Source organism: Mauremys mutica, chromosome 1, assembly GCF_020497125.1.
Source record: "Mauremys mutica isolate MM-2020 ecotype Southern chromosome 1, ASM2049712v1, whole genome shotgun sequence".
NCBI classification, from domain to species: Eukaryota; Metazoa; Chordata; order Testudines; family Geoemydidae; genus Mauremys; species Mauremys mutica.
In genome coordinates, this window is record NC_059072.1 from 171,723,120 (window position 1) to 171,749,625 (window position 26,506).

Here is a 26,506-nt window from a genome sequence, read left to right on the forward strand (position 1 = left end):
TGGATCTTCAAATGTTTATCGTTTTATGGAGATATTTGGCAAACATCCAAAACTGGGTGAGATAAGAGACAGAAGCAGCCAGAATCATTGGTGGACAATAAGAAGCAGTAGGGCATGTAGGAGATGGGGATTGGTCCTGCTCTGATTAGGGGGTTGGACTAGATGACCTCCTGAGGTCCCTTCCAACCCTGATAATCTATGATTCTAAACCAGAGATGGATAAGCTAACAATGTGACAAGGTACAGGTAATGAAACAAGTATTTATTTAAATGAGGGCAGTCGTGTTCAAGATCTTCTGTTTTAATTTTCCCCTTCACTTGTGGAACAACCTTGAGTATAGTGAGATAAAAAATTTAAAACCATCATTGCTTTTGTTTGACTGTTGCAAGCTCAATAAATGAACCAGATTGCTGCTTCAATCTTGCCCATCTCTTATCTGTATTTTAACAAATGGAAAATTATGCAATAAAATGTCAGCATCATGGCAGAACATAACTTGTTCTACTTCAACACAATGAAATAGACTGAGAATGTCTGTCTTTTTTTTTTTTTCCTTTTTTCCCCCCCAGCTGATCTTGCCTTGTTCTCACGTCTATGGTACTTACAAGGAGCCACTCTCCACTGTCTGGTTCCTATTGAATCCTCCTCACATTTAATGGCGTGGTTGGCTGTTATTTAAAAATTTCTTTGTTAGTTCTGTATTACTTTCTCTTAGTGCATTTAATCTTCAAAGCATTTAAACATTTTAAAGTAATTAAACCTCAGGCAAATATTATTATCGTAACTTCACAGAGGGACCAATGGAGGCAGAGATATTAAGAGTCCAAAACTTCAGAAGAAGTAAGGCTAGAACAGGAATTAGAATTCAGGAGTTCCTGGTTCCTAGTCCTGTGCTCATGTGATGAAGCCTCATAGCATAGCACTATAACGTGGAGAAGAGAAAAAACAATTATTTATTTTTACAGATAAGGGACTTTCCGTATGCATACACACACACACAGCATAAATACTTTTGCTGGAAGGTAGCAACATAATCTTTATTTCTTAGAATTTAGAATGATGACACACAAGAACCCAAAAAACAGAGGCGCAACTCAACCCATCTTACTCTGGGATGGCTCTCTGCAGACTGATTGATAGCATGCTTCCCTACAGAGACTCCAAGCCTGCAAGCAGGACCAGGAAACCCCAAGTGATAGCTTGTCATTTTTAACAGTTTTCCATGTACCATGTTAAGGATTCATACATTTTTAATTGTTAAAAATTATTTTCCAGTAGTTACAATCTTAACTTTAAGAAATAGTTATTATCACAGTTCTGTTTTGCCAAGCTTATGGATGAAATAGATACATTATATTTGCTAGCGTGTGCACTCGCTGAACAAGATCCATGCTGCATATATTGTCCTTTCAAACTTAAATATGTAAAATGTGGTTATTATATTTGTATATTAGGAGAAGATTTCTGCTCTCAAAAAGCAAGCCAATCATATCGTCCAGCAGTCACAGAGGGAACAAGATCATTTTGTAAAAGAGAAGAATAACTTAATAATGATGCTGCAAAGAGTAAGTGCTTTCTTGTGTTTGTAGATTTTTTTTATATTGGTGTGGTTTTTTTTAAATCTAATTGTTACATGGAAGTTGGAAAGACAAAATTATCTCAACAGGCTTCTGTTTTCCAATAGCATTAAAAAAAACCCCACCTTATTATTACCAGCCGGTTTCCTAGCTAAAAACTGTAGTGGTGTTTTGTCTTATATGAGGTTTTATAGAGATTACCTCATAATGAACAAGGTCTTTGCATTACAAATATAGTAAACAAAAGCTGTTCCGCTGACTTAGGATTTTATATATATAAAATGCCAACATTTCACACGTCAAAGGCTAGCTGGGAATGTGCACAACCTCTGCACCTTCCAAACCATCAACATATAATGGCCAATAACTGGCCACAAAATCAGACTACTTGTCATGACCAACTTCTGGCTAATAAAATTCTAGAATGAAAAAAATGTATCTTTCTCCTGGGACCTAAATTTTGGTTTAGACCACAAGGAGGAAGTGGATTCTATTCTCTGAAAACACCTTGCTCTCATCTGTATGCTGGAGACAGACCTCAAGAGCTTTCTGGTTTGACCACAGCTATTGACAAAGATTTTTAAAAGTGACTAGTGATTTTGGGTGCCCTCTTCCCCCCGCCCCCAACTTCGTCAGGGGCGGCTCCAGGCACCAGTGCACCAAGTGCATGCCTGGGGCGGCAAGCCGTGGGGGGGCGGCCTGCCGGTCGCTGTGAGGGCGGCAGTCAGGCTGCCTTTGGTGGCATGCCTGCGGGAGGTCCGCCGGTCCCGCGGTTTAGGCGGCAATTCGGCAGCGGGTACGCCGAAGGGGCGGGACTGGCGGACCTCCCGCAGGCATGCCACCAAAGGCAGCCTGACTGCCGTGCTTGAAGCGGCAAGATACATAGAGCCGCCCCTGAACATGGTACACCTTACAAAAAGGGCCTGATTTTCAGAAAGTTTGGAGCCCTCACCTGTCAAGTCAGGCTTCTTTATTGTGTCAAAATGGAAACCCCAGAACTCAGACACCCCAAATCAACGGTCGCTTTTTACAGTCTTTGGCGATTGCAATTGGACATATAGGGTGTGATCCAAAGTTCACTGAAGCCAAAAGGAGTCTTTCCATCAACTTCAGTGGGATTTGGATTGGTCGTAAAGTGTGGGACTGCTAGGTCTCAGGCCATTTGGAGCTTAAATCCCAGATGGGTATTGGGAACTGTTGGAGAGTTTCAGTTCTGCTATAAATAAATAAATAAAATAGAAACTGCTATTGCAATTCTAGCCACACCACAGTTTCCTTATTCCCTTTAAATAAATAACTGGCATTCATTTTAGGTGGATAAATATTAATTTCTGAAATAAACACAATGTCTGTTCCTGACAGGAAAAAGAGAATCTTTGTAATCTGGAAAAGAAATACTCTGGACTTTCTGGAGGAAAAGGATTTCCTGTCAGTCCTAGCAGTCTAAAAGAGGTAAGCAGTGTTAACTGCTGTTTTCCTGAACCTCTGGTAAGCTTAGTGTTTATTAACATTGTATGCAATAGTGATTTAGAGTTTGGCAAAACTTGTAAAATATGCAATGCATTGTTCATGTGATTTTCAATATTCTGTTCTTGCTATGATTAGGAAACTTTGCTGTGTTACTTCTGGAAGTCCAAATTAAGCCAAAAAATAGCTTCTCAGATGTTTTTTCCGTTCATTAAACTTTTGCCCTCGATAAATTACCATTTTGCATTTGTTAGAGAATCTGTTTTTCTCTAAATAAACACTTGAACCTGACTGACATAAGGAAAGAGAGATCTAGAAACAGCTAAGGACAAGTGTGACTAAGGGTACGTCTACACTACGGGATTATTCCGATTTTACATAAACTGGTTTTGTAAAACAGATTGTATAAAGTCGAGTGCACGCGGCCACACTAAGCACATTAATTCGGCGGTGTGCGTCCATGTACCGAGGCTAGTGTTGATTTCCGGAGTGTTGCACTGTGGGTAGCTATCCCATAGTTCCCGCAGTCTCCCCTGCCATCTGCTACTGGGGAGATGGTACAGTACAGAAGGACTGGTATCCGTTCTCGTCATCAGCCCGTGAGTGCTCCTGGCTGGCCTCGGTGAGGTCGGCCGGGGGCGCCTGGGTAAAAATAAGAATGACTCCTGGTCATTCCCAGCAAATGGTACAGAACAGCTGGTAACCGTCCTCATCATAGCAACTGGGCCCCCCCCCACCCCCGTCATGTATAAAGAAAAGATTCTGTACTGCCTGGACTATCATAGCAGCGGAAGGCTGGTCTCCTCTCCCCCCCTACCCTTTAATGTCCTGCCTGGACTATCATAGACGGGGTGCTGCTGTTTAGCTCTCCAGCACCCCGTCTACCAGCAGCATGCAGTAGACATAGGGTGACATTGAAAAAAGGCGAGAAACGATTTTTTTCCCTTTTCCTTCGGGGGTGGGGAAGGGTGTAAATTGACGACATACACCCTGAAACACCCGGGAAAATGTTTTTGACCCTTTAGGCACTTGGAGCCCAGCCAAGAATGCAAATGCTTTTCGGAGACAGGGGACTGTGGGATAGCTGGAGTCCACAGTACCCCCTCCCTCCCTCCATGAGCGCCATTTGATTCTTTGGCTTTCCGTTACGCTTGTCACGCAGCACTGTGCTGAGTCCCTGCTGTGGCCTCTGGAGATTTTTTCAAATGCTTTGGCATTTTGTCTTCTGTAACGGAGCTGTGATAGAACAGATTTGCCTCCCCATACAGCGATCAGATCCAGTATCTCCCGTACGGTCCATGCTGGAGCTCTTTTTGGATTTGGGACTGCATCACCACCTGTGCTGATCAGAGCTCCACGCTGGGCAAACAGGAAATGAAATTCAAAAGTTCGCGGGGCTTTTCCTGTCTACCTGGCCAGTGCATCCGAGTTCAGATTGCTGTCCAGAGCAGTCACAGTGGTGCACTGTGGGATACCGCCCGGAGGCCAATACCATCGATTTGCGGCCACACTAACCCTAATCCGATATGGTAATACCGATTTCAGCGCTACTCCTCTCGTCGGGGAGGATTACAGAAACCGGTTTAAAGAGCCCTTTATATCGATATAAAGGGCCTCGTTGTGTGGATGGGTGCAGCGTTAAATTGGTTTAACGCTGCTAAAATCGGTTTAAACGCGTAGTGTAGACCAGGCCTAAGTTACAGTGTTCTTGCTCTTATATCGTATATTTGACTTTTTTTGTCACTGACTTCTTTTTGGGATAGAAAAAATCCATTATAAATGTTTATTTCAGCTTTTCATCATTTAAACACCGAGTTAAAGACTTTGAGCTATTGTAGCTCTATTTATTTAATCATTGTTGGCAGTCAAAAGGGAAGAGGTTCAAAAGTTTTGGGTGAGGTATTGAGTAAGTATTCCTAATGTGAAGGAAAACCTAGACCTTGCTGCACTTGTGAAGCTCCAAAGCTCTGAGGTAATCTTTGAGCCCTCACAACCCACACCTTTGAACTGGGTAAGGAGTCTGAGGGGAGCTGAGCCACAGTCCCTACTTTTTGTAGTGATTCAGCCAGTGCATATCTTAGCAATATTGAATCAATGTATTTATCATCTTAACTCAGAGGTGAAAGTAAGCCGGTCCAGTCCGGTATGGTGTACCGGCAAGAGCCAGTATGTTGTGCTGGACCACACCGGCTTCCACAGTGAAGATTTAAAGGGCCCAGTGCTCTGGCAGCTTTGGGGAGCCCCGGGCCCTTTAACCCCCCACCCCCACCCCACCCACAGCTCTGGCAGCTGGGCTCAGGTGGGCATTCAAAGGGCCCAGAGCTCCCGAGGGCTGCGGGGAGCCCCGAGCCTTTTAAATTTCTGATGCAGCTCCGGCAGCCGGGCTTGGGCCGGGATTTAAAGGGCTCAGGGCGCCACGGCGGCCGGAGCCCCAGGCCCTTTAAGTCACCCCGGAGCCCCGGGGGCTCCCAGCCACCTCTGCAGCTGGGAGCCCTGGGGTGATTTAAAAGTCCTAGGGCTCCCAGCCACAGCCTGTGCCCCAGGGCCTTTAAATCTTGAGAGTCACCACCTCTTCAGTTGAGGCCACACCTTTTCCAGGTGAGGCCACACACCCCCTCAGGACTCTGGCCACACCGGTAAGTCCTGTAAGTTACTTTCACCCCTATCTTAACTCATCATAATGAAGTTTCTGTGTCTGTGGATTGCAGTTTGTTATAAACAGAAAATACTAGCATTTTGAATAAATTGTCAAATATCTAAGGCAGCTTCTTTAACTTAGAATCACACTTAGGGTGAGCAGATGAGAGGGAGAAAATATCAGGACACATGGGGGGGGGGGCTCCGCCAGCGGAACAAAGATCGGTCGGGACACGGGCAAACACCTAAATATCGGGATGGTCCCTATTTTATTGGGATGTCTGGTCACCAAAATCACACTTGAGTTTCCTGAATAACATCTGCCTTGAGATTAAGTGAATAAAATCCTCCATCTTCTAGTGTGTCTTTGCAATGCTTCTCCCTGCAGCCAAAATACTCTTTTGCTCATTCCTAAAGATCCCTTTTAAAAGCAGATATACTGTAGCAATAAGTTGTAGCTGTTCTGATCATCTTCATTCCAAAAAAGGACATCTTTTCATGTATTAATGAATCAGTGCAGTTTTATAACCATATTCCATTCTTTCACCTGTTCATCTTAAAAGTGGTTCACTGTTTCATTGTTTTTTAAAATATATTTCTGCCTTATTTTTATGACACTATTTCAGCAGTGACTTCCCTCCTTTAAAATGGTCTTTTTCCACAGCTCAAGAGTTGGGGCATTGACTTATTTATAATCAACGCATTGAAGCTGTATTTTATTTTTGAAGTGAATGTATTTGACAGCACTAGACACTGAATTTCTCTTGACATCAGAACATGTACATCAACTGTCCTGCCATTGTGCCTCGCTTCCAAGTGTAGCATAGTCTCCATACTTTTTCAGGCAGCCCTTGGCCTTCTTCATCTAAGATTGCTTATAGAGATTCAAATTGCAGTCGCTACTTTTAGGATGTGGACTCTTGTCCATTAGGAATCAAACTGATACCCATCAGCATTTTATATGAGCCTCCAAACAGCCACTTTTAGACACTGCCAATTTAAGCAACTATTATTAGAATAATTTACAGAATAACACACCATGTCATAATACCAATCCTGTGAGCCATCCAGTCCCCACACATTTAATTAAAAGGTGTATCAGGAAATAAATAGGGATGGGCTTTAAAAAAAAAAAACGTGAAGAGAGGAAAATCCTAAGCATTAAACATCCACAAATAAGACTTTTGTTTTGGGGGAAATGCTAATGTTATGTTTAAAATCTAGGTGGTGGCTCTAGCCAAGTGGTTCAAATTTAAACATACTAAAACAAAACAAGAAGCACTGATGGCTTTACTTTGATAAAGTGTCTTGCTCACTTATAGTTGGTTTGCCTTTTGGTAACACAAATGTATTTGGAATGACTGAAAACATTCTTCAAAATTAAAGTATTCAGTATTTTTAAAATATAATTGTTATTACTGCTTTAATGAAATATTTTGATAAGACCACAGATATTTGGCTGTATCACTCCAAACTAACCTTCATTGTACTGGATACATTAACACTCTTGCACGTCTTTTGGCTTTTACTCCTTTTTCGTGTTTAATTTCTGAATTCCTCCTTTTAGGGTTATATCAGTGTAAGTGAAATTAGTGAGCTGTATGGCAATTCCACGAATAGATCCCCTTCCACTCAGCCCCCCACAGATGCTGACGCTGTTGCCACTGAGCCTTCCACGGCTGTGCTGGCGAGCCAGCCACAAAATAAAGAGGTTTGTTTGAGAGACATTTCCCTTTGTTTACATCATTCTTTGACAGCTATTTTTTTTTTAAATTTCTAGTGTAATAAGTTTAACCCTAAAACGAACTGTAGACTTAGCGATGAAGGGTCAGATGTTGGTCTGACAGAAAAGGCCAAAGGAATTCTCCAATTATAAAATGTGTTTGGTTTTGGATTTGGGATTTTAGAGGCTAAGAAGAAGTCACTTATTTCTGATAGGGGCAATCATTGCCTTTCATATGGTAGGGGTCCTTCGGAAAAGTAGTCTCAGGTCATATAATATAATGATGATTTGTATGGTGGAGGTGAAGTGTTGATTTCCTGTCTTATTATAGCTCATTTTTGTGGGATGAATCTATGCAGAAGTAATATCTATCTTTAATATTTTGGATACAGATCAATACCTTCACTTTTCTTTGTTGTTCCAATCTGTTCTTTCTGGCCTTTTTTGCACTGTGTTTGTAACTTTTTGCCTTTATATCAATCTTTACATTGTTTAAAAAATAAACAAGCCCCTCTGTGTTAAAATGGAGCAACTTTATGATTAAAAATGTCCTATCTTTGTGCTGCTATAGTTTACCAATAAACTTGGTATTTAGCATTTTTACATTGCTTCAAATATTTATTTACCAGTTCCAGTATAATATGTACTTTCACTCCAAACTCTTCCAATGAAATATTGTTATAAACTGCAGTTTGTGTGTGCCATGTGTATTGAATAATTCCTAGTAGAAATCTCTGTGTGTAATTTCTCTCTTTCCTATAAAGCTAAGATCATCTCTCTGTTCTGGATTTGTGTTTCCTCACTCTCTTTCTCCTCGCTCTATTGCTCAACTTCCATCAGTCCATTGGCCTGAGGTCATGGTTACACATGTAGATCCTTTTCCTTTATCTGATACACCTCCTCCTCTCCCAGCTAAGAAACACCGCAGGCAACAACAGGTAACAAATTAAAAACTGATCATCTTGGATTTTTTTATGGTGGCAAAGAAGTCATTTACACATAAATTTTTCATGTGATGTGATTATCTAAGAATCCATAATTGATTCAAACTTGCAGAGCTCTGTACTTAAAGGTTTTGCTGAATTTTTATGAATTATTACTGAGTGGTGTCGAATAAATAGTCTCTTCTTGATGGTGGTCTGTAAATGCATTTAGTGATAGAGACATGCACAATGAGATGAGAAAAGATCTCATCATAGCCCATGGCAGAGTACATATTGTATGTCTGTTTGCTTTTAAAACAAATGAATAACACAGTGGAAAATGCTGACACTTGAGAGCTATCTTAATTGTTGGAAGCTCTTGCAACAGTAAAGTGCAAGTGGTTAGATCTAAAGTCAAATTTAAATGGAAGGTTTTCTATTACCTTCCAACAATGGACTCACCAAAAATATGTTGGCTTTAAACTACCAGTTCATTAGCATTTGGAAGGGTTTATTTTTCCTTTGCCTAATAGGATGCCACTTGTAAACTTAGGCTTTGTCTACACTACATAGCTTTTAGCGACATGGCCGTTAAAAGTTTGCCAGTGGAAACACTGTTTGTTGGTACTTTTACAAAATACTTTCACCCCCTATGAGCGGCATTTGTGTTGTCAACAGGAGAGTGCGCCTGCCGATAACGAGCCGCTTACACTGCCACTTGCCACGGCAAAACTTTTGTCTTTCGGGCGGGGGCTTTTTTAAGCACCTGTGAATGACAAAACAATTGGCTGTGTAGACAAAGCCCTAGACTCCTTGTGTTTTTAAAACAATAATTGGGTGCAGGGCCAACAACGTGTTTCTGTTCTTACAATGTTTTCTTAATCAACAGGCAGTGCTGATGTAAAATTACAGGCCCATTTTTATGTACAGTATGATTGATTCAGTTGCAAATTGGTGATGATTTAACATTAAGCTTTACTTTCTGTTTATGAAATATTTTTCATTCTATGTGTGTGATATCCTACATTTTTGAGAGCTTTGTTTAAGATGAATCTCTTAACAACTCACCAGTATGGATACAAATTTTTAATTTTAAGGGTATGAGGAATTAAAACTGTTGTTTATTTCTAAAATAATACCCGTGTCATTAATTTGGTCCACAATCGCCATAAAAATAAATATGTTACAAGTTCTGTTTCTATGTCCCATTGAATCTTGGAAATCACACCACTTTTATTTGGCCATTTATATGTCTTAACTGGCAGAACTCATTAATGATAAATGCTTAAATGTGAACCCTAAGCACTGCACAAGCTTCAGAGAGTCCTTAATGCTATTGTAAATTTGAGAATAGTTGATAATTTTTATCTTTGGGGACAATTGGTTACTATTTTACCATGTATCATATAATTTCTGTGACTAGTAATATGTTTTTAGTACTGCAGCAGCCTTTAAAAAACAACAACAAATTCTTGACAAGATGTAAAACAGAATATTTAGCTTTAAAATGAGACACATTCTTTACAGTGAAATTTCGAGATGGTAGATTTCATTATATTCTGTGTGGAACATAATTTACCAAACAGTTCGATTCATTTTGTCAAAACAGTGTTGCAAATTATATTTTAAGCACTTTAGAAATCTGGAAGAAAGAAAGAAACAGCACAAGGAGGGCACATATTTGAGTGATACTCTACCCCGCAAGAAAACCGCTCCCTCTGTATCGCCACACTTCAGTAGTGCTACTCTCGGACGAAGTGTTACTCCTAAAGTAAGTAATATGCCTATATATAGTTTTTCCATTTCTATAGTCCCATATGAAAAGTTAAGGAGTGAAGGTTGAGTAACGTACGGATGTTGTAATTATCCCAAAAGTAAGGCTATGTCTACATTCTAAAACACTCTGCACCTGTTCCACTGTAGAGCTTGAGGGTAGACACTTACTACAGTGACAGAAGGGATCCTCCCATCTGTGTAGATAATCCATGTCCCCAAGAGGTGGTAACTGGGTTGACAGAAGAATTCTTCCGTCATCCTAGCACTGTCTACACCGGGTTTTAAGTCAATTTAACCATGTCTCCCAGGACAGTGGCTTTTTCGTACCTTGAGAGACATAGCCATGCCGATGTAACTTTTCTGTGTAGATAAACCCTAGATGTTACAAACCAGCAAATTCAGAGTTAAACTTAAAGGAAATCCAAACATGTTAAGATAGGAAAAGGCACCAAAACAACCTTAATTCAAACCTATAGTGATGTCATGCAATAACAGTTAATTTATGATTACTATATAATAATAGTGGTTGCAATTCCAGATTAGAGTAAACTGATTTTTAAAGAAACATTTAGAGCTCTGATTTTTCTTTTCCTCTTGATGTTACTAGAAGGTGGAGATGAAACTGAAAATTGTATCTAGATTGTGGCACCATGAATCATTGTAGAGCAACCAAGAGCCTTCATGTGATTTTAGGAGGAGAAGATACTTGAAAATATTTCAGAAATTGAGAACGTGTACAACTAAAGTAGCTTATAGCTGATACTTTGTCATGAAATCCATATGAGGTATTTGTTTTGTCTGGAATTGCTGACTTACAAAGTTATAAGGTGTGCAGTTTGTAAATATCTGTTCACAAAATTTCATGCAGGGTCATTTACCACTAGGACAGAGCAACAGCTGTGGCAGTGTACTTCCTCACTGTCTGGCAACCATAACCAAAGAGTCCGAATCAAGGAGAATGCATAAAGGTAAAGTTATTTTAAAACACTTACTTTCTTTTCATGGGTATCTAATGTTCATTCTTCTGGAAAGTAAATCCCAAATCAGTGTACTTATAATCTACAGAGTTTGTTAGGGCTTTGAAATAATATTTTTCCTTTCAATATGAAAATAGAAATCTGCATATACAATGTTCAGACTTCAGCAAAAAAAGATGTTAAAGATGTATGGAATTAAACTATATTGCAGGCGCACAGGCAATGGCTCCTTGTCATTTCCCATTTCAATTTCAAAGTACATAATTTTCACATATGCTGTTGTAAACAAGAAAGGTGCATTGAAGAATATGTATTGGATAAACTGGTTAACTCCAACTAATGTGAGTGGGTTTTTTGTTGTTGTTGTTGTTGTTGTTGTTTTGAGACAACTTATTAAAGGTGTGTGTGTGTGTGTGTGTTTAGAAACATTATCTTGGTCTTGTAAATTACTCTTCATGGGCAGATACTTTTGCCAGGGTGGAATAATCAGGGTTTATGATTGACCCTTAAAGATGAAGATTTATAACAGAGTACAGTTTATTTTAATCTATCTTAGATGTGTGTGCCTAAAAATATTGATTGTTGTAGCTTTGCTGGTGCAACTCTGGAATAAAGACATGACAATTCTGCATCCAGTGTACAGTACTGCTCTGAAACATGTCCCTGCAAGCCTTGGGGTTCTGTTTATTTTTTCTCAGCTTGAGCTCATTCATGCTCAATTTTTTTAAGTAAAAATATGTTTGATTCTGTCAACTCTGCAAACTCAACTGTTTCTGAGATCTGAGAATCAATACCTGTTCTTTCTGGCATGTTCATCATTACCAAAAATAAATATTCTACTACAGAAATTTACTTTACAATTGTGTTAATTATGCATTAGCCAAAATAGAATCCATAGTACTTTTCCATCATAGTTTCCCATATCTGTGTTGGCTATTCAGGGCTAACAAGTATTAGAGTATGTGTACACTATGGGATTATTCCGATTTTACAGAAACTGGTATTTGGAAACAGATTGTATAAAGTCGAGTGCACACGGCTACACTAAGCACATTAATTCGGCGGTGTGCGTTCATGTACCGAGCTAGCGTCGATTTCCAGAGTGTTGCACTGTGGGTAGCTATCCCATAGTTCCCGCAGTCTCCCCCGCCCATTGGAATTTTGGGTTGAGATCATAATGCATGATAGGGCAAAAACAGTGTCGCGGGTGATTCTGGGTAAATGTCGTCAGTCAATCCTCCCTCCGTGAAAGCAACGGCAGACAATAATTTTGCGCCCTTTTCCCTGGATTGCCCTGGCAGACTCCATAGCACGGCAACCATGGAGCCTGTTTAGCCTTTTTTCAGTCACCGTATGTCTACTGGATACTGCTGACAGACGCGATACTGCAGTGCTACACAGCAGCATCCCCCTGCCTTTGCAAGTTAGCAGAGATGGTTACCAGTCCTGTTGTACCGTCTGCTGCTGTCATGGGTGCTCCTGGCTGGCCTTGGTGAGGTCGGCCGGGGGTGCATGAACAAAAATGGTAATGACTCCCCAGGTCATTCCCTTCTTTAAGTTTTGTCTAAAGGGAGAGTCAGTCCTGCCTAGAATATCAGGCAACTCTACTAAAGAACCAGAGAGGCAAACAGCTGCTCTGGGTCAGAGCCCCAGACATCCCGCAGAAATGAAGAGCTGCATGCCATTCTAGGGGGTGCCCCTGCAACAACCTCGCCCGTTGCTTCCCTCCTCCCCCACCGCTCCTGGGCTACCGTGGCAGTTATCCCCCGATTTGTGTGATGAAGTAATAAAGAATGCATGAAGAAACAACACTGACTTTATTGCATCTGCAAGCAGAGATAAAAGGGGGGGGAGGCAGCCTCCAGCTGCTATGATATTCCAGGCAGGACTGAATCTCCATTAGATATCAAAGGGGGGAGGGGAGGGCAGCCTCCAGCTGCTATGATATTCCAGGCAGGACTGAATCTCCAGGAGACAAAGCTTAAAGAAGGGAATGACCGGGAGTCATTCTCATTTTTGCCCAGGCGCCCCCGGCTAACCTCACCGAGGCCAGCCAGGAGCACTCACGGGATGATGATGACGGATACCAGTCATATTGTACCGTCTGCCATCAGGAAGGGAAGGGAATGCTTCTGTGTAGCGCTGCAGCACCGCGTCTGCCAGCAGCATCCATTAGATATACGGTGACATTGAAAAGAGGTGAGAAATGATTTTTTCCCCTTTTCTTTCATGGGGGGGAGGCTGACGGCATATACCCTGAACCACCCGCAACAATGTTTTTGACCCTTCAGACTTTAGGAGCTCAGCCAAGAATGCAAATGGTTTTCGGAGAGTGCGGGAACTGGGATAGCTAGAGTCCTCAGTCCCCCCTCCCTCCCTCCGTGAGCGTCCATTTGATTCTTTGGCTTTCCGTTACGCTTGTCTCAGCTCTTTAAGTTTCACGCAGGACTGTGTTGAGTCCCTGTTGTGGCCTCTATCATAGCCTTGGAGATTTTTTCAAATGCTTTGGCATTTCGTCTTTTGGAACGGAGTTCTGATAGAACAGATTTATCTCCCCATACAGAGATCAGATTCAATATCTCCCGTACGGTCCATGCTGGAGCTCTTTTTTGATTCTGGGACTGCATGGTCACCTGTGCTGATTGGCGCTCCATGCTGGGCAAACAGGAAATGAAATTCAAAAGTTTGCGGGGCTTTTCCTGTCTACCTGGCCAGTGCATCCGAGTTCAGATTGCTGTCCAGAGCGGTCACAATGGTGCACTGTGGGATAGCGCCCGGAGGCCAATACCGTCGAATTTCAGCCACACTAACCCTAATCCGAAATGGCAATACCAATTTCAGCACTACTCCCCTCGTCCGGGAGGAGTACAGATATCGGTATTAAGAGCCCTTTATATTGATATAAAGGGCTTCGTTGTGTGGACGGGTGCAGGGTTAATGCAATTTAAAGCTGCTAAATTTGATATAAACTCATAGTGTAGACCAGGCCTTAAAAGCATTATTGTAGTCTAAGAAGATGTTTGTAGTCAGCCAAATCAACAAAGGCAACTGAACATATATGGAGCAGATTTGCTGAGTAAAATTGCGCCATTTTTACATAGTCACCTTACAGAATTGAACCACACTTGTGGGTTTGCCTCTTAGGATTCAGTAATCTGGAGGGCCTTGCACAAACTTTCTGTTTTTGTTTGTTTGCTTGCTTGCTTGCTTGCTTGCTTGTTTGTTTGTTTGTTACTTCCACCCTGAAATATTTCAGAAGCAGACACAAAAACAGCTTAATTATTAGACCCACAATAGACCCACTAATTTTGAAAATCCTTGCCCACCTTTTATGTTGCAAACTCTGCCAATCAAATTTATTTTGTCGGCATGCAACCAAACTATGATATATGTGCCATATGAACAATTGCCTAATACATAGATCAGGAAAATGCTGAGAGAATGGGGAAGAGAATCACTGAAATTAGTCAGTTTAGTAAAGGTGGTAGACTAAAAATATATAGTCTAATTCACGACTGAATAAGCAGATGGAGAATACAAAAAAAAGGTATATTTCATACTGTGCAAGGTGCTTTTTTCGATGTCATCTGGAATAATATGTGCTATGCTGATTACCATATCACAGGAAGATAATTATTGCCTTAAAAGAGGCAGCAGAGAGGATAGCTGGTGTGAAGACACTAAATTATGAAAAGAGGTTTAGGGGATTGGGTTTATTCTCACTGGGAAAGAGGAAATTTCTTGATGGCCTAATTTGAAATGTTGAGACATTATAAAACTGTTGATAGATGCTTTGCTTGCACTCACATAGGTTTTAAAAAGTGGGAGATATAATTAAAACAGAGGGGATCTAGGAATAAATGCAAAAAACAGGCAGAACTGTCTCTGCTTCACTCTTCTTCCTTAGTGATATTTTTAATGTTTATTACCTTTTTGCTCAGATTTATCTTTTTGGAAGGAGTTTGAAGGATATAATGGCTTTTTTCTGTTCCTAAATTGTCTTAAGGCTTGGGGAAAGTCCTTTAATCTCACAAATTGGCAACTAAATTGTTTGCAGAAACTTTTCTTTAGACAATTTGTTAAATACTCCTGTATGTTGAACAAATCAGTAAAGAAATACAAAAATTCCTCGTGAAACAAGCATTCGGTGTGTGGAAACCTGAGGGGCAAGTTCTAAAACCTTTCAAAAGAGGCACACAGGGCCGCCCAGAGGATTCCGGGGGCCCGGGGTCTTCGGCGGCGGGGGGGCCCTTCCGTTCCAGGACCCGCCGCCGAAGTGCCCCGAAGACCCGCGGCGGGAGCCCCCCGCCGCCGAATTACCACCGAAGCGGGACCCGCTGCTGAAGTGCAGCCCGGTCTTCGGCGGTAATTCGGCGGGGAGGGGGTCCCCGCCGCGGGTCTTCGGGGCACTTCGGCGGCGGGTCCCGGAACGGAAGGGGGCCCCCGCCGCCAAAGACCGGGCTGCGCTTCGGCGGCGGGTCCCGCTTCCCCACCGCCCCGGCCCCAGCCTCTTACCCCCGGCTCCCTCCTCACCCGGAGTCTCAGCGCCTCGCCGGAACAGCCGCAGCGTGTGGCCGGCGGGGCCTGAGCCCCGTCCCGCTCAGAGCCGCGTGGTGAGGGGGCGGGGCTGGGAGCTCCACGCCGAGCGGAGGGAGCAGAGCTCAGCCCGGTGCTCCCAGCCCCGCCCCCTCCCCACGCGGCTCTGAGCGGGGCGGGGCTCAGGGGTCCCGGCGGAGACTCGGCGCCTGATGCGCTGAGGCTCCAGGAGCAGGGCGGAGGCGGGAGCCTCCTCTGTTCTCTTGGGGGCCCCTGCGGAGCCCGGGGCCCGGGGCAAATTGCCCCCTTTGCCCCCCCCTCTGGGCGGCCCTGGAGGCACAAGCAGGGCTCCTATGGAATTTAGTGGGGAGGCCTAAACCGTGAAGCCAGAGGCATAATTTAGCCCATTCGGTAGAATTTACATTCTCTTTAATAGTATCAATGGAGAATGTGTGTTGCCTTAGAACAGTGAAAATTGGGTAAAAAATTTCACTCATGTCCTAAGATTTAAACATAATTTTGAATTTAGTTTAATTATTTGTTATTAGGGACAGGTCAATTTTCTGTTCTTGAATGTGGCTCCCATTGATTCGGTGGAAAACAGATTTGTGTAACCAAGGCCCAAGTTCTGCATAACTTCACAAACACACAGTTGAGAATGAAGACAAATCAGGTGTGAGCAGAAGTTAAATTTATTCTGCTTTCTTTCCTAAGTCCTGACAACTATATGATTTCCTTTCCTTACTATCATCCCTTTATTTCTTTGCCAGCTCTCCTCATATATAAAACATAATTCATCAGAAAGATAAGCTTGGCTTTTCGAGTACAAGCAAGTGTAACAGCTGTTGAGTATCTGGGAAAGTTATATGCTGCTTTTGTAGGGGAATTGATATGTTGATCTTGTACATCTGTCCCATTTCTCTTAATAACACTGAACTGCCAGAAAAGATTACTTGAGAGAAGGGAAGATTCTTGTACAGCCCAACACAGTGTGCAGGCTTATATAGTGGTATATAGGCTTGTGATAGATAGACATTTGTGAGAACCAAAATATAGCTGTTGTCTAATTTTAGATCCTGCAAGTGATGTCACCCCTCCTGGTTTACATGATCCTGCATTGTGTTACAGGACTTCACAATTGTGTGTTCAGTATATTGAATGGCTTTGCAGAGATAAGTAGTTTATTTTTTCCCCAATAAATAAAGAATAGATATAAATATTGCCTGTTTGTTCAGCTTAAGTGGGCAGATCAAGAGAAAACATGTATAAAATTCTTTAGACATGTTAAAACAATAAAATCATGTATTAATCTTTAACATCCCCTACACTTCCCCCAGAAAGCTCATTTTGTTAGTACAGCATATGTAAAAAGCAGATTCTAAACCTTGTAAACTGGTGATGCATACTAAAACATCACTTATTTCACTTGCCTTCTCTCCGACAGTTGACAGGCTTGACACTCCAGTGGGTTTCTGAGCTAAAGGTGATATGTTGTGGGTGACATGATAGTCCCAGTTTATTGCTTCCAAAAGCATGCACAATCCCATTGAATTTATTGGCATTATATATGCTTATGCCAGTGGTGAATTATAGTTTTGTACGATGAATGCCTTTTTATCCTTACTATTTAGAGCATATACCACAAACATAGCACGGTGTCACATCAACTGCAATATTAAATAGAGTTGAAGTGCTGCTCAGGTGTTAACGGTGTTTCCAGTGGCTTACAAGCTTTCTTGGGGCTGAAATTCTTAGGCCAGAGATCTGGGTGTGCATATGTAGAATTCTGTAGAAAGTTATTCAGCTGTCTCTGGAGGAATTGACAGCTAAGCTAATTCAGAAATGTTTTTCTAAAGTAGTATTAAATTAACTACTCCTTAAATTATTTTTCTCTAATTTTCTCTCTAATTTCTACTTCACTTACCCCAAAAACGTAAATTTGAAAATCCAGGAAAGTAAAATATAAATTTAAAGATAAATATTTTAATTTCACCGAAGTCAGGAAATGGAGCATTTTCAAATCCACTTCAATTTGACTATGTTGTGCATATTCATTAAACTATTTGGCTTTATGTAGGAATAGAAAACACAACAGATAGGCAAGGGGACTGACTTAAATTTTATGTGGGATCTGCAGCTTTGCATATCTTGATTCTGGGGCAGTTGATGCCTCATCTGCAAATAAATTTAAGACCAGGTGACGATGGTTTTCATTTGGAAGTATTTTCACAGATCCATTAATACTAAATGGACTTAATTGCAAAGATTACCAAAAGTGTGAGTGACAAGTAACCTGATTTAAAAAACTAGACCTCACAAGGAAATAACTAAGGCCTTGTCTACACTGGCAAGTTTCTGCACAGTAAAGCAGCTTTCTGCATTGTAACTCCTGAGGTGTACACACTGCCAAGCCACTTAGTGCACAGAAACTGTAAAAACAATGCACCCCAACAAGAGGCGTACAGCTTTCTACACCAGGGTACAGCACTGCGGTGCCAGTGTAGATTACAGTGGTCAATTACAGTGCTGTGATTGGCCTCCAGGAGGTGTCCCACAATACCTGTTCTCGCCTCTCTGGTCATCGGTTTGAACTCTACTGCCCTGCCCTCAGGTGACCAACTGTCATCCCCAGCCCTTAAATTACTTGGGAATTTTGAAAGTCCCCTTCCTGTTTGCTCAGTGACACGTGCAGTGGTCTCAGCGCATCTTTCCAGGTGACCAGGGCTGCTCCATGCATGATCCTCCACTTGGCGCAATGCCGAGCTGATGGACCTCATCAGCATTTGGGGAGAGGAGGCTGGCCACTCCCAGCTGCACTCCAGTGTAGGAATTATGAGACCTATGAACAGATTTCATGATGCATGACAGAAAGGGCCCATGACTGGGACACATTGCAGTGCAGGGTCAAAGTGAAGGAGCTGCGGAACACCTACCACAAGGCGTGGGAGGCAAACTGCTGCTCCAGTGCTGCGCCCATGAGCTACCTGTTCTACAAAGAGCTGGACGGGATACTCGGTGGCAACCCTACCTCCACTGCGAAGGCCCCTGTGGCTACTTCGTTGGCTTATGTGCCAGTCAAGAGTGGACTGAGCCAGGAGGAGGAAATCTTGGACAAGGATGTGGAGGGGCAGGGGGACCCAGAGGCAGAGGATGACTCAGAGGCCAGAGATTCACACAGCTTTTTTCAGGATTCATTCAGGAGCTTTTTTCTACCCCGGAGGAGCCTAGGAAGTCACAGCTATCGAAGATTGGCAAAGCACAAACAGGAGAGGAGGCCCCTGGTAAGTGGATCTGATTTTGAGAATCACTGAAGCGAGCTTTTGTGGGCAGGAGGGTTGCAGAAAGCAGGCTTGTCTCCCACTGCATGCCTGGTCTGAGCGGCAGAACAGGCTGTTGATTGACTCCCTCACTTCATGGGGAATCTCCCTCAGAGATCTCCAGGAAACTGTCATGGAGATACTGGGCAAACCACTGCCACAGGTTCTTTGGCAGAGCTGCTTTGTTTCTTGCCCCATTAAGAGTAACTTTCTCATGCCACTCTACCATCTCTGGGGGCACACCATTGATGCACACAGGTGAGCCGCATAGGGGCCAGGGTGGACGCCACAGTCTTGATTCCCTGCTCATCCTCAGCAGCGAACTATCTTTCATAATGTGGAAGATGTGCCTGTGGAAAATGTGGGGACAGAAATGATTATAAGGCCCCCCCCACAATGCTGGCTCTCCCCAAGAGCCACGTACCCAGTGTACAATATGGTCATAGAACAGTGATTTCCCCTGTCCCTGCAGTTACTCACCATTTGGGGGGACTTGTGGCTCATGTGTGCTTGCCTGGTGTCAGCCAGTTAGGGACAGCTATGTGAATAGTGGCTGTGTTTTAAATCAGTGTTCTGGGCGTAGCAAACAATACTGCTTCTGTAAAATGTTGCATTTTGGCTTTACAGATATGACCTTGGAACCCAGCCGCCCTCTTTGTTAGCGCTGGCAGAACAGCTGCACAGAATTAGAAAGCAGCCATGAAGAACTAAAGAGGACTTTCTGTGCGATGTCATGATGCAGTCCGTGGCCAAAAAACAAGAATTGAAGGAGTGGCAGGACACTGAAAAGAGGTACGCAGCACGCCAGAACGAAGCCACGGAGTGGCTCTTAAATGTTATGGAGTGCCAAGCGGATACACTCTAGGTGCTGCTAGCACTGCAAACCGCGCCCGCTCTTCCCTCAAGCCACTGTCACAAAACTCTTTCCCATGTGCCCCCCAGACACCACCAACACACTCTTATCAACCTGTAAAAGCAGCAAAGAGTCCTGTGGCACCTTATAGACTAACTGACGTATTTGGATCATGAGTTTTCATGGGTGAATACCCACTTCTTATCAACCTGCTGGCTCCAGTCTGTACCCGCTGCATTCCACTCCTGCCCCATCACAGTCTACCCCTGCAGACTCTGAGTACCCACTTCACTCAACACCCATTCCTCTGCAGTTTGGCCCTGCTGAAGTACACTACCTGCTGCACTGTACTCCAAAGGAGAAGGTTGGATATGATATCTGAACATACACAAATCTTTAACCATCCTGGGACCCCACCTCCTCTTAGGGCTCTCCCTTCCCCCATCCCCCTCAGTGCTGATGTGTTTTTTTTGTTTATCTCTCTCCTCCGGTTGTTGTTTTTTAATAAAAGAATTTTTTGGTTTGAAAGAAATCTTTATTCCATTCATTGAAAGCAAACAGAGCCCTGAAAAGCAACAGGCAGTTTTCTTACACCTTCATAGTGCCTCGTCTGCACCAATCACAATCACCTCCTAGCATTACAAGCACTCTACTCCCGAGCATAGCAACAAATGTTAGTGACTTTCAGCTACAAGAAGAGAAAGAGGTGCTCTGTGGCATAGCTGCCCAGAGTGCACTGCTCCGAATACCGCTGCAAGTGCCGCAAATGTGAACATGCTATTGCACAGGCAGCTGACAGTGTGAACACACAACAGCCGTTTCCCTTCAGAGCTCTCTGAGCAGCGCTGTAACTGCCAGCGCTGTAACTCTGTCAGTGTAGACATACCCTAATACTATTTTAGCTAATAATTCTCGGAGTTAAGAGTAGTTTGTCACATGTCAAATATCTTTGGCATAAACCATTAACTGAAAAACTGTTTCTTAGCTGTCATTCTTGATGGATTTCTCAAGGATTGTGGTGTAAGTACAATTCTGGCATACATAGAATTGATTTAAGAGCTACCAATAGATAAAGGAGACATCCTGTTTAAACTAAGGTGTCTACAAGTAAAAGGTGATTTTAAACTTCAGCCACCTAAAGAGGAGGAGAAAGTGATTGTTCAGAGGAAAAATTGGGAGCTAAGGCTCAGGTGAACCCGTGGGCCTGCGCAACTTCAGTGGGACTCCATGCATGTGTATGGTTTAGCCTGCATACATTGGGTAGCGTGGCTAAAAGTAGGAATGTGAGACTTGTCCAAGTAATTAAATCTAACCAATTTATGGAGTGGTCTCCCAAAGGAAGTAGTAGAAGTTAAAAAAACAAGAAAAGACAAAGCGCTGGAAAACATGTGTAGAGAGCACTCATCACCAGCTGTCAAGATAATGAAGGTGGTCTTTTTCATCTCTAATTTCTACTGTGTCAGTTTTGCCACTCAGAACGTTGTATATACAATTTATACATAGTTTAAGCACTCTTGTAAGAGCAAGACCTTGGGACATGACTTATTCTGCTTTAAAATAATGGGCACTAATTTAAAAAAAAATGAAAAAACCTCTTAAATGTATTCAATATGATTTTTTTTTATTCTTCTTCTTATCAAACTTAGGAAAATCCAAAAAAGGTATGAGAACACCCTTTTATCTGTCTGTGTGTGTATAGCCCTGAGGTGTTTTGCTGAAGTCACTGATTAAAGTGATACTGTCAAGTAGTTCAAGACCAAAATCTGTGTAAATTTTCAAGTTGTTGAAATGTAGGGCAGAGCCTTCTACAGATTCCCACTTTTTTTTTTAAATAACTTTTCAAAATAAACTCACAACTCTATCACTGGTACCTGCAGAACCACTGCCTGTGCATTAGCCTAATGTTTTTGCTCTGTGCCTCAGAACCAAACAAGGGGAGCACAAATAACAGAATTATGTTCACACAGGTGGGCTGATTTATGTCTGATGACAGGAAAGTAAAGCCAACAGTGCTATTTTGGCATATGCTCCATACAAAAATGGATTCAGAGGCTGAGATGTTTGCATACATACAAACAAAAAACAGGAAAAGAGATATTTTTAACCTTCTAAGAAGATAAAAGAAACGAAGAGAGTTTTTTAAAAGATCAGTTATTAAAAATACTTGACAGTGTCTCTCTTGAAAGCAGCTTGAGTTAAGATCTGTGACCTCATAATTATTCAATATTACTAGACTTGTGGCTCTGTAACAACTGTTGGTTTTGGTGTTTAATGAGCTGGTTTTGTTGTTGCATATGCATTCTTTGACTTAACTACGCCGTTACTAAAATTATTTTGTTTTGTTCTTATTACTTTTTAAAAAATCCTTAATCTTGTTTTTTTGTTATTATATCACAGTTTGCTATGTCACAGGCTTTTTTGCAAGCCCCAAGGAAGGGATGGGAAAGGGGCAGAATATTGTAGTGACATCTTACTGGGAGCTTACTACTTTTAGTAGCAGCCTCTATGGTTGAGCAACTTAATTGCCAAAATACTTGTAAGCAATGGATGCTTTCTATGTAGTATATATTTCTCTCTTGGCTTTCGATCCTGGATATCCCCTTCATGACCCTATCTTCAGATTTTTATTTTATTTTGTTTTAAATAATTAAATAATAAGCGTGAGGTCCTTATTACTCCCTTGTCTGAGGCTATTTTATTTTCTTTGGTTATCATCCTGATTTCAATATTGGGAGGGCAGAGGCAGGGGCGGCTCTAGCCATTTCGCCGCCCCAAGCAGGGCGGCACGCCGCGGGGGGCGCTCTGCCAGTCGCCGGTCCCGCGGCTCCGGTGGACCTCCCCGAGGAGGTCCACCGGAGCCGCCTGCGCCCTCCCGGCGACCGGCAGAGCGCCCCCCGCGGCATGCTGCCCCAAGCACGCGCTTGGCGTGCTGGGGCCTGGAGCCGCCCCTGGGCAGAGGGAAGAGGGAGATATACCTTGAGTATATCTGTTCACAAAAAGACTCTGGATGATAAGCAGTGAAGGGCTGTAATCATAGAATATCAGGGTTGGAAGGGGCCTCAGGAGGTCATCTAATCCAACCCCCTGCTCAAAGCAGGACCAATCCCCTGGCAGATTTTTACCCCAGTTCCCTAAATGGCCCCCTCAAGGATTGAAGTCACAACCCTGGGTTTAGCAGGCCAAGGCTCAAACCACTGAGCTATCTCTCCCCCCAAAACAGGGCTCATCTGGGATTTGAACCCTGGGCCCTTTTACACCCTAAGTGAGACTCATATCCCTAAACCAATGAGCCACTACATAGGTGGACATAGGTAGGCTGTATTTTGGTGCTATTAGAAAGCTGATGCTGAGCTATATTATGACTGGGACTAAAGTAAACTGCCTGTCTCCTAAGGCACAAAAAGAAAAGGAGAACATGGTATTATATTTTCTGCAGCTGAACACACGACCTACATACTGTACTTAGAAAAAAACATAGTTTGTCATTGAGTTATATTGGCATAAATTCAATTGAAGGAGCAATATTTTTTTAATTATTATAATAGTGCAATTTTTCTTCACAGGAAATGATAGTCTGCTTATTTCAATGCATGTTCATAGTTATAAATTATCCTTTTTTCTGCATGGCATTTTAAAATCATTTTGTGAGTTTTCATACCCTTCATGAATCTTACATTCTTTCTGTGTGTGAAGAGGGTGGAAGATAACCATCGGTGGCAGAAAGCATTCTCACGAGAACAGCTTAAAATCCTTTCCTTTCATGATCAACAAGATTCAAATGTTTCACTGCATGTTTTATATTCAGGATATAAAAAAATTGGGTTCATTTTTTCCAGTGAAATATGGGAAATGTTTAATTTTTAAAGTAAAATTAAGGGTTTTTTTTTAGTAATCTATATTAGTAAACTAGGACTCTCTAAAAATATACCCATTAGAATAATATTTCTCTTTTCAGTAATTTCTGTTTCCTTCTCTTTACATAATGAATAATTGAAAACCCTTTTAAAGGAGCAATTAATCATTCCAAAGGTACAAGTATTAAAGGTAATTTTATCAAATGTTGGAAATATCATCATTTGTCATAAATTATTAAAAACAAACTACACATACAAAGCTGTAACATCTGTTATAGAAACTGCGTTACATGGTGTTTATTATTATCCATCAAAGCTGACGTGTGTGTGTGTATCACTTTTTTCTCCTCCACCAACTAGTTCAGTTGAATTTCCAATTAACTCTAATCTCTTCTTGAATGACAAGTACAATTCTATTGGCATCTTGGAAATCAGCTTTAATTGTATATAGGAAAACATTCAGTAGCTGACTGGAATGGGAAAATAATGTATGTTGTCTTGGAAATGTGTGGAGTGCATGTTTTTCTTAATAAAGTAATGTCATTTATGATTTGATGTGAGCTATGCACTATTCATATACATTTTTGAGAATACTGTAGTTTTTTTTTTATGAAGCTCCAGTGACAATAGTTTGCTCTCTAAAATGGAATTCTGCTAACTGTCATGCCAGAGAAATGATCCTAGAACCAAACCAACTCATGTGCAGGTAAAATACCAGAGGAAGAAGGCCTGTTACTAAAAATTACTGTGGAAAATATTCCCAATTCATATTTCTTAAGTCATTAATAATGATGACTAATAAAAAATGTATAAAATATGATGTGCCAAAACCCCAGAAAAATTGTTATCTGAATTAATACATGTGAATCAGTAGATTGTTTCTTGATTCAGGAGAGATTTTAGTATCTTCCAATTGGTACTGTTCATCTCCTGGTGTATGCACAATGTAGTCTGAAGTAGTTAAGAATCAAAAGTGCAAGCAGCTCTTTGATTGTTTCAAACAGAATGTGATCTGTGACCCAATGTGGACAATATAATACTTTAATACAAGCATTAAAAGAGGTTTTATAGAATATCTTTATGCACCGAACTGGCAGGCTCCTTTACACCTCCTTCTTATGAATCAAAGTCTTATCTATATGGTGCGGCTATGTGCATTAGAATTATAAAGCACACCAACATGCTGCACACTTACTGCTCCGTGAAGATCTTCCTGGTATGCATTAAAGTTCCTTAGTATGTGTTCAATGTAGTAATAAAGTATTATCTTAATGTGCAGTAGAGTACTTTTAGTTCATGCCAGCTGGGTCTCCATGGGCCAGTTAATGTGCAACACATTGCTGCACTTTAGAATTCACATCCCGTAGGGTGCATTGCCATATAATGTAGACAAGCCCCTAGATCTCATGAACATGATCTCTTGCACTCTGTATAAATACTGCAGCTTTATTTTAAAAAGTTTTCAAAATTATTTGGTTAAAACTAAAACAGACCAAATGTCTGCGTCCAAGAAGGCAAATGCCTTAAGTGAGTAATTCCAATCCACTCATGTGATTTACACAATCATGATAATTTAATCTGACTTTTTTTTTTAAATAAGCATTACAAATAGTGTCTTTACATGGGGCAAGAACTAAGATTTCTATTTGCATGCTTACCATCCGTACATGCTTGATGGATGCTCACAGGAAGCAGAACTACTGGTGATTTTGTAGTGGTATTTAAACAAAAAAAACCATGCACACAAAAAGAAGTATTTCATGAGGCGATTGGGCTACAAAAGTCTCTGTTTCGGTCTTGTAAGGGGAATCTCAAGTAGTACCATACTTGTAAGTTTTAGGGAGATACCTTAGTAACGTGAATCAGGATTACTTAAAGGATATGCTCTTTATTTTCAGCATATGAACTAAAGGCCTGATCTGCAGTTGCCATTAAGGCCAAAACAAAAATTGACTTTAGTGGGAGTTGCAGGTACTTGGCACCCCTGAAAATCAGGGCATTTTAATTAGGTGGTGATTTAGATGCCTAACTTTAGCTACCCTGTATCACAGTTTCAGGGTAAATGTGCTTATAGTCTCAAGGGTTGCCAGCCCTCCACGATTGTCCTGGAGTCTCCAGGAATTAAAAATGAATCTTTAATTACACATTATGTCATGTGATGAAACCTCCAGGAATACATCCAACCACAATTGGCAGCCCTAAAGCTCCCCCACATGGTTCACTCCAGGAATGCCAAGTCAGTTCTCAGGCCTCTATCTGTCACCAATATCTGAGTGGGGAGCTATGTCCCATTCCCTTCTGACTGGAAGTTATAAGGCTTCACAGCCCCTGTCATACCCAGGGATACCCCAGCAAGCCTGTCTGCCTAATGGCCAGTACCTGTGCATTGCTTTCTCTCCGAGGGCTACAAACGGTGTACTGCCAGCAGTTACAAGTTACCGCACAGCTCTTTCTACGCAAGCACATTTATTCTTATGATAAAAGCATTACAGAGACACCATAATAAAAACAATAAACAGATCTACCCTCTTATTGAATGTATGAGAAATTGCCCATCAATCTTCTGGGGCCCTGGTAGGCCAAAGTCTTTCAAACCCTTCAGCAAGGGTTGGAAGTGCCCTCTGTCCCCCCAGCCTATTTGCTGAATCAGAAGAAAGACACAAATCTATTTAAACTCTACTTTTTATGCAACAAGTTCTTTCTTTGTTTGAATCTCTGGAAACCCAGCTTGAATCAGTATATGCAAACCACCCCAGCGGCTGGTACCTCTCTGGAGCTGTTTACATTCTCAGCAGCCCACCTTATCACTCACCATTCTTTTTAGTTCTTGGAGGAGCTATGGTAACTCTCCTCCATGGAGTAGTA

At 41.8% G+C, this 26,506-nt stretch overlaps 1 protein-coding gene across 5 annotated transcripts in view; it reads left to right on the top strand.

Annotated features, from left to right (window-relative positions):
- PHLDB2 (pleckstrin homology like domain family B member 2) overlaps nucleotides 1–26,506 on the top strand; it is an 83,116-nt gene that overhangs the window by 44,035 nt on the left and 12,575 nt on the right. For 2 of the 5 annotated variants that reach the window (XM_045001888.1, XM_045001890.1), the window contains 6 exons: nucleotides 1,456–1,566; nucleotides 2,941–3,030; nucleotides 7,250–7,393; nucleotides 9,959–10,099; nucleotides 10,973–11,072; nucleotides 23,796–23,831. In XM_045001888.1, coding sequence (XP_044857823.1) covers nucleotides 1,456–1,566; nucleotides 2,941–3,030; nucleotides 7,250–7,393; nucleotides 9,959–10,099; nucleotides 10,973–11,072; nucleotides 23,796–23,831 — 622 coding nt within the window. The remainder of the gene's footprint in view (nucleotides 1–1,455; nucleotides 1,567–2,940; nucleotides 3,031–7,249; nucleotides 7,394–9,958; nucleotides 10,100–10,972; nucleotides 11,073–23,795; nucleotides 23,832–26,506) is intronic. The other 3 variants (XM_045001889.1, XM_045001892.1, XM_045001891.1) reach the window with 2 other exon arrangements.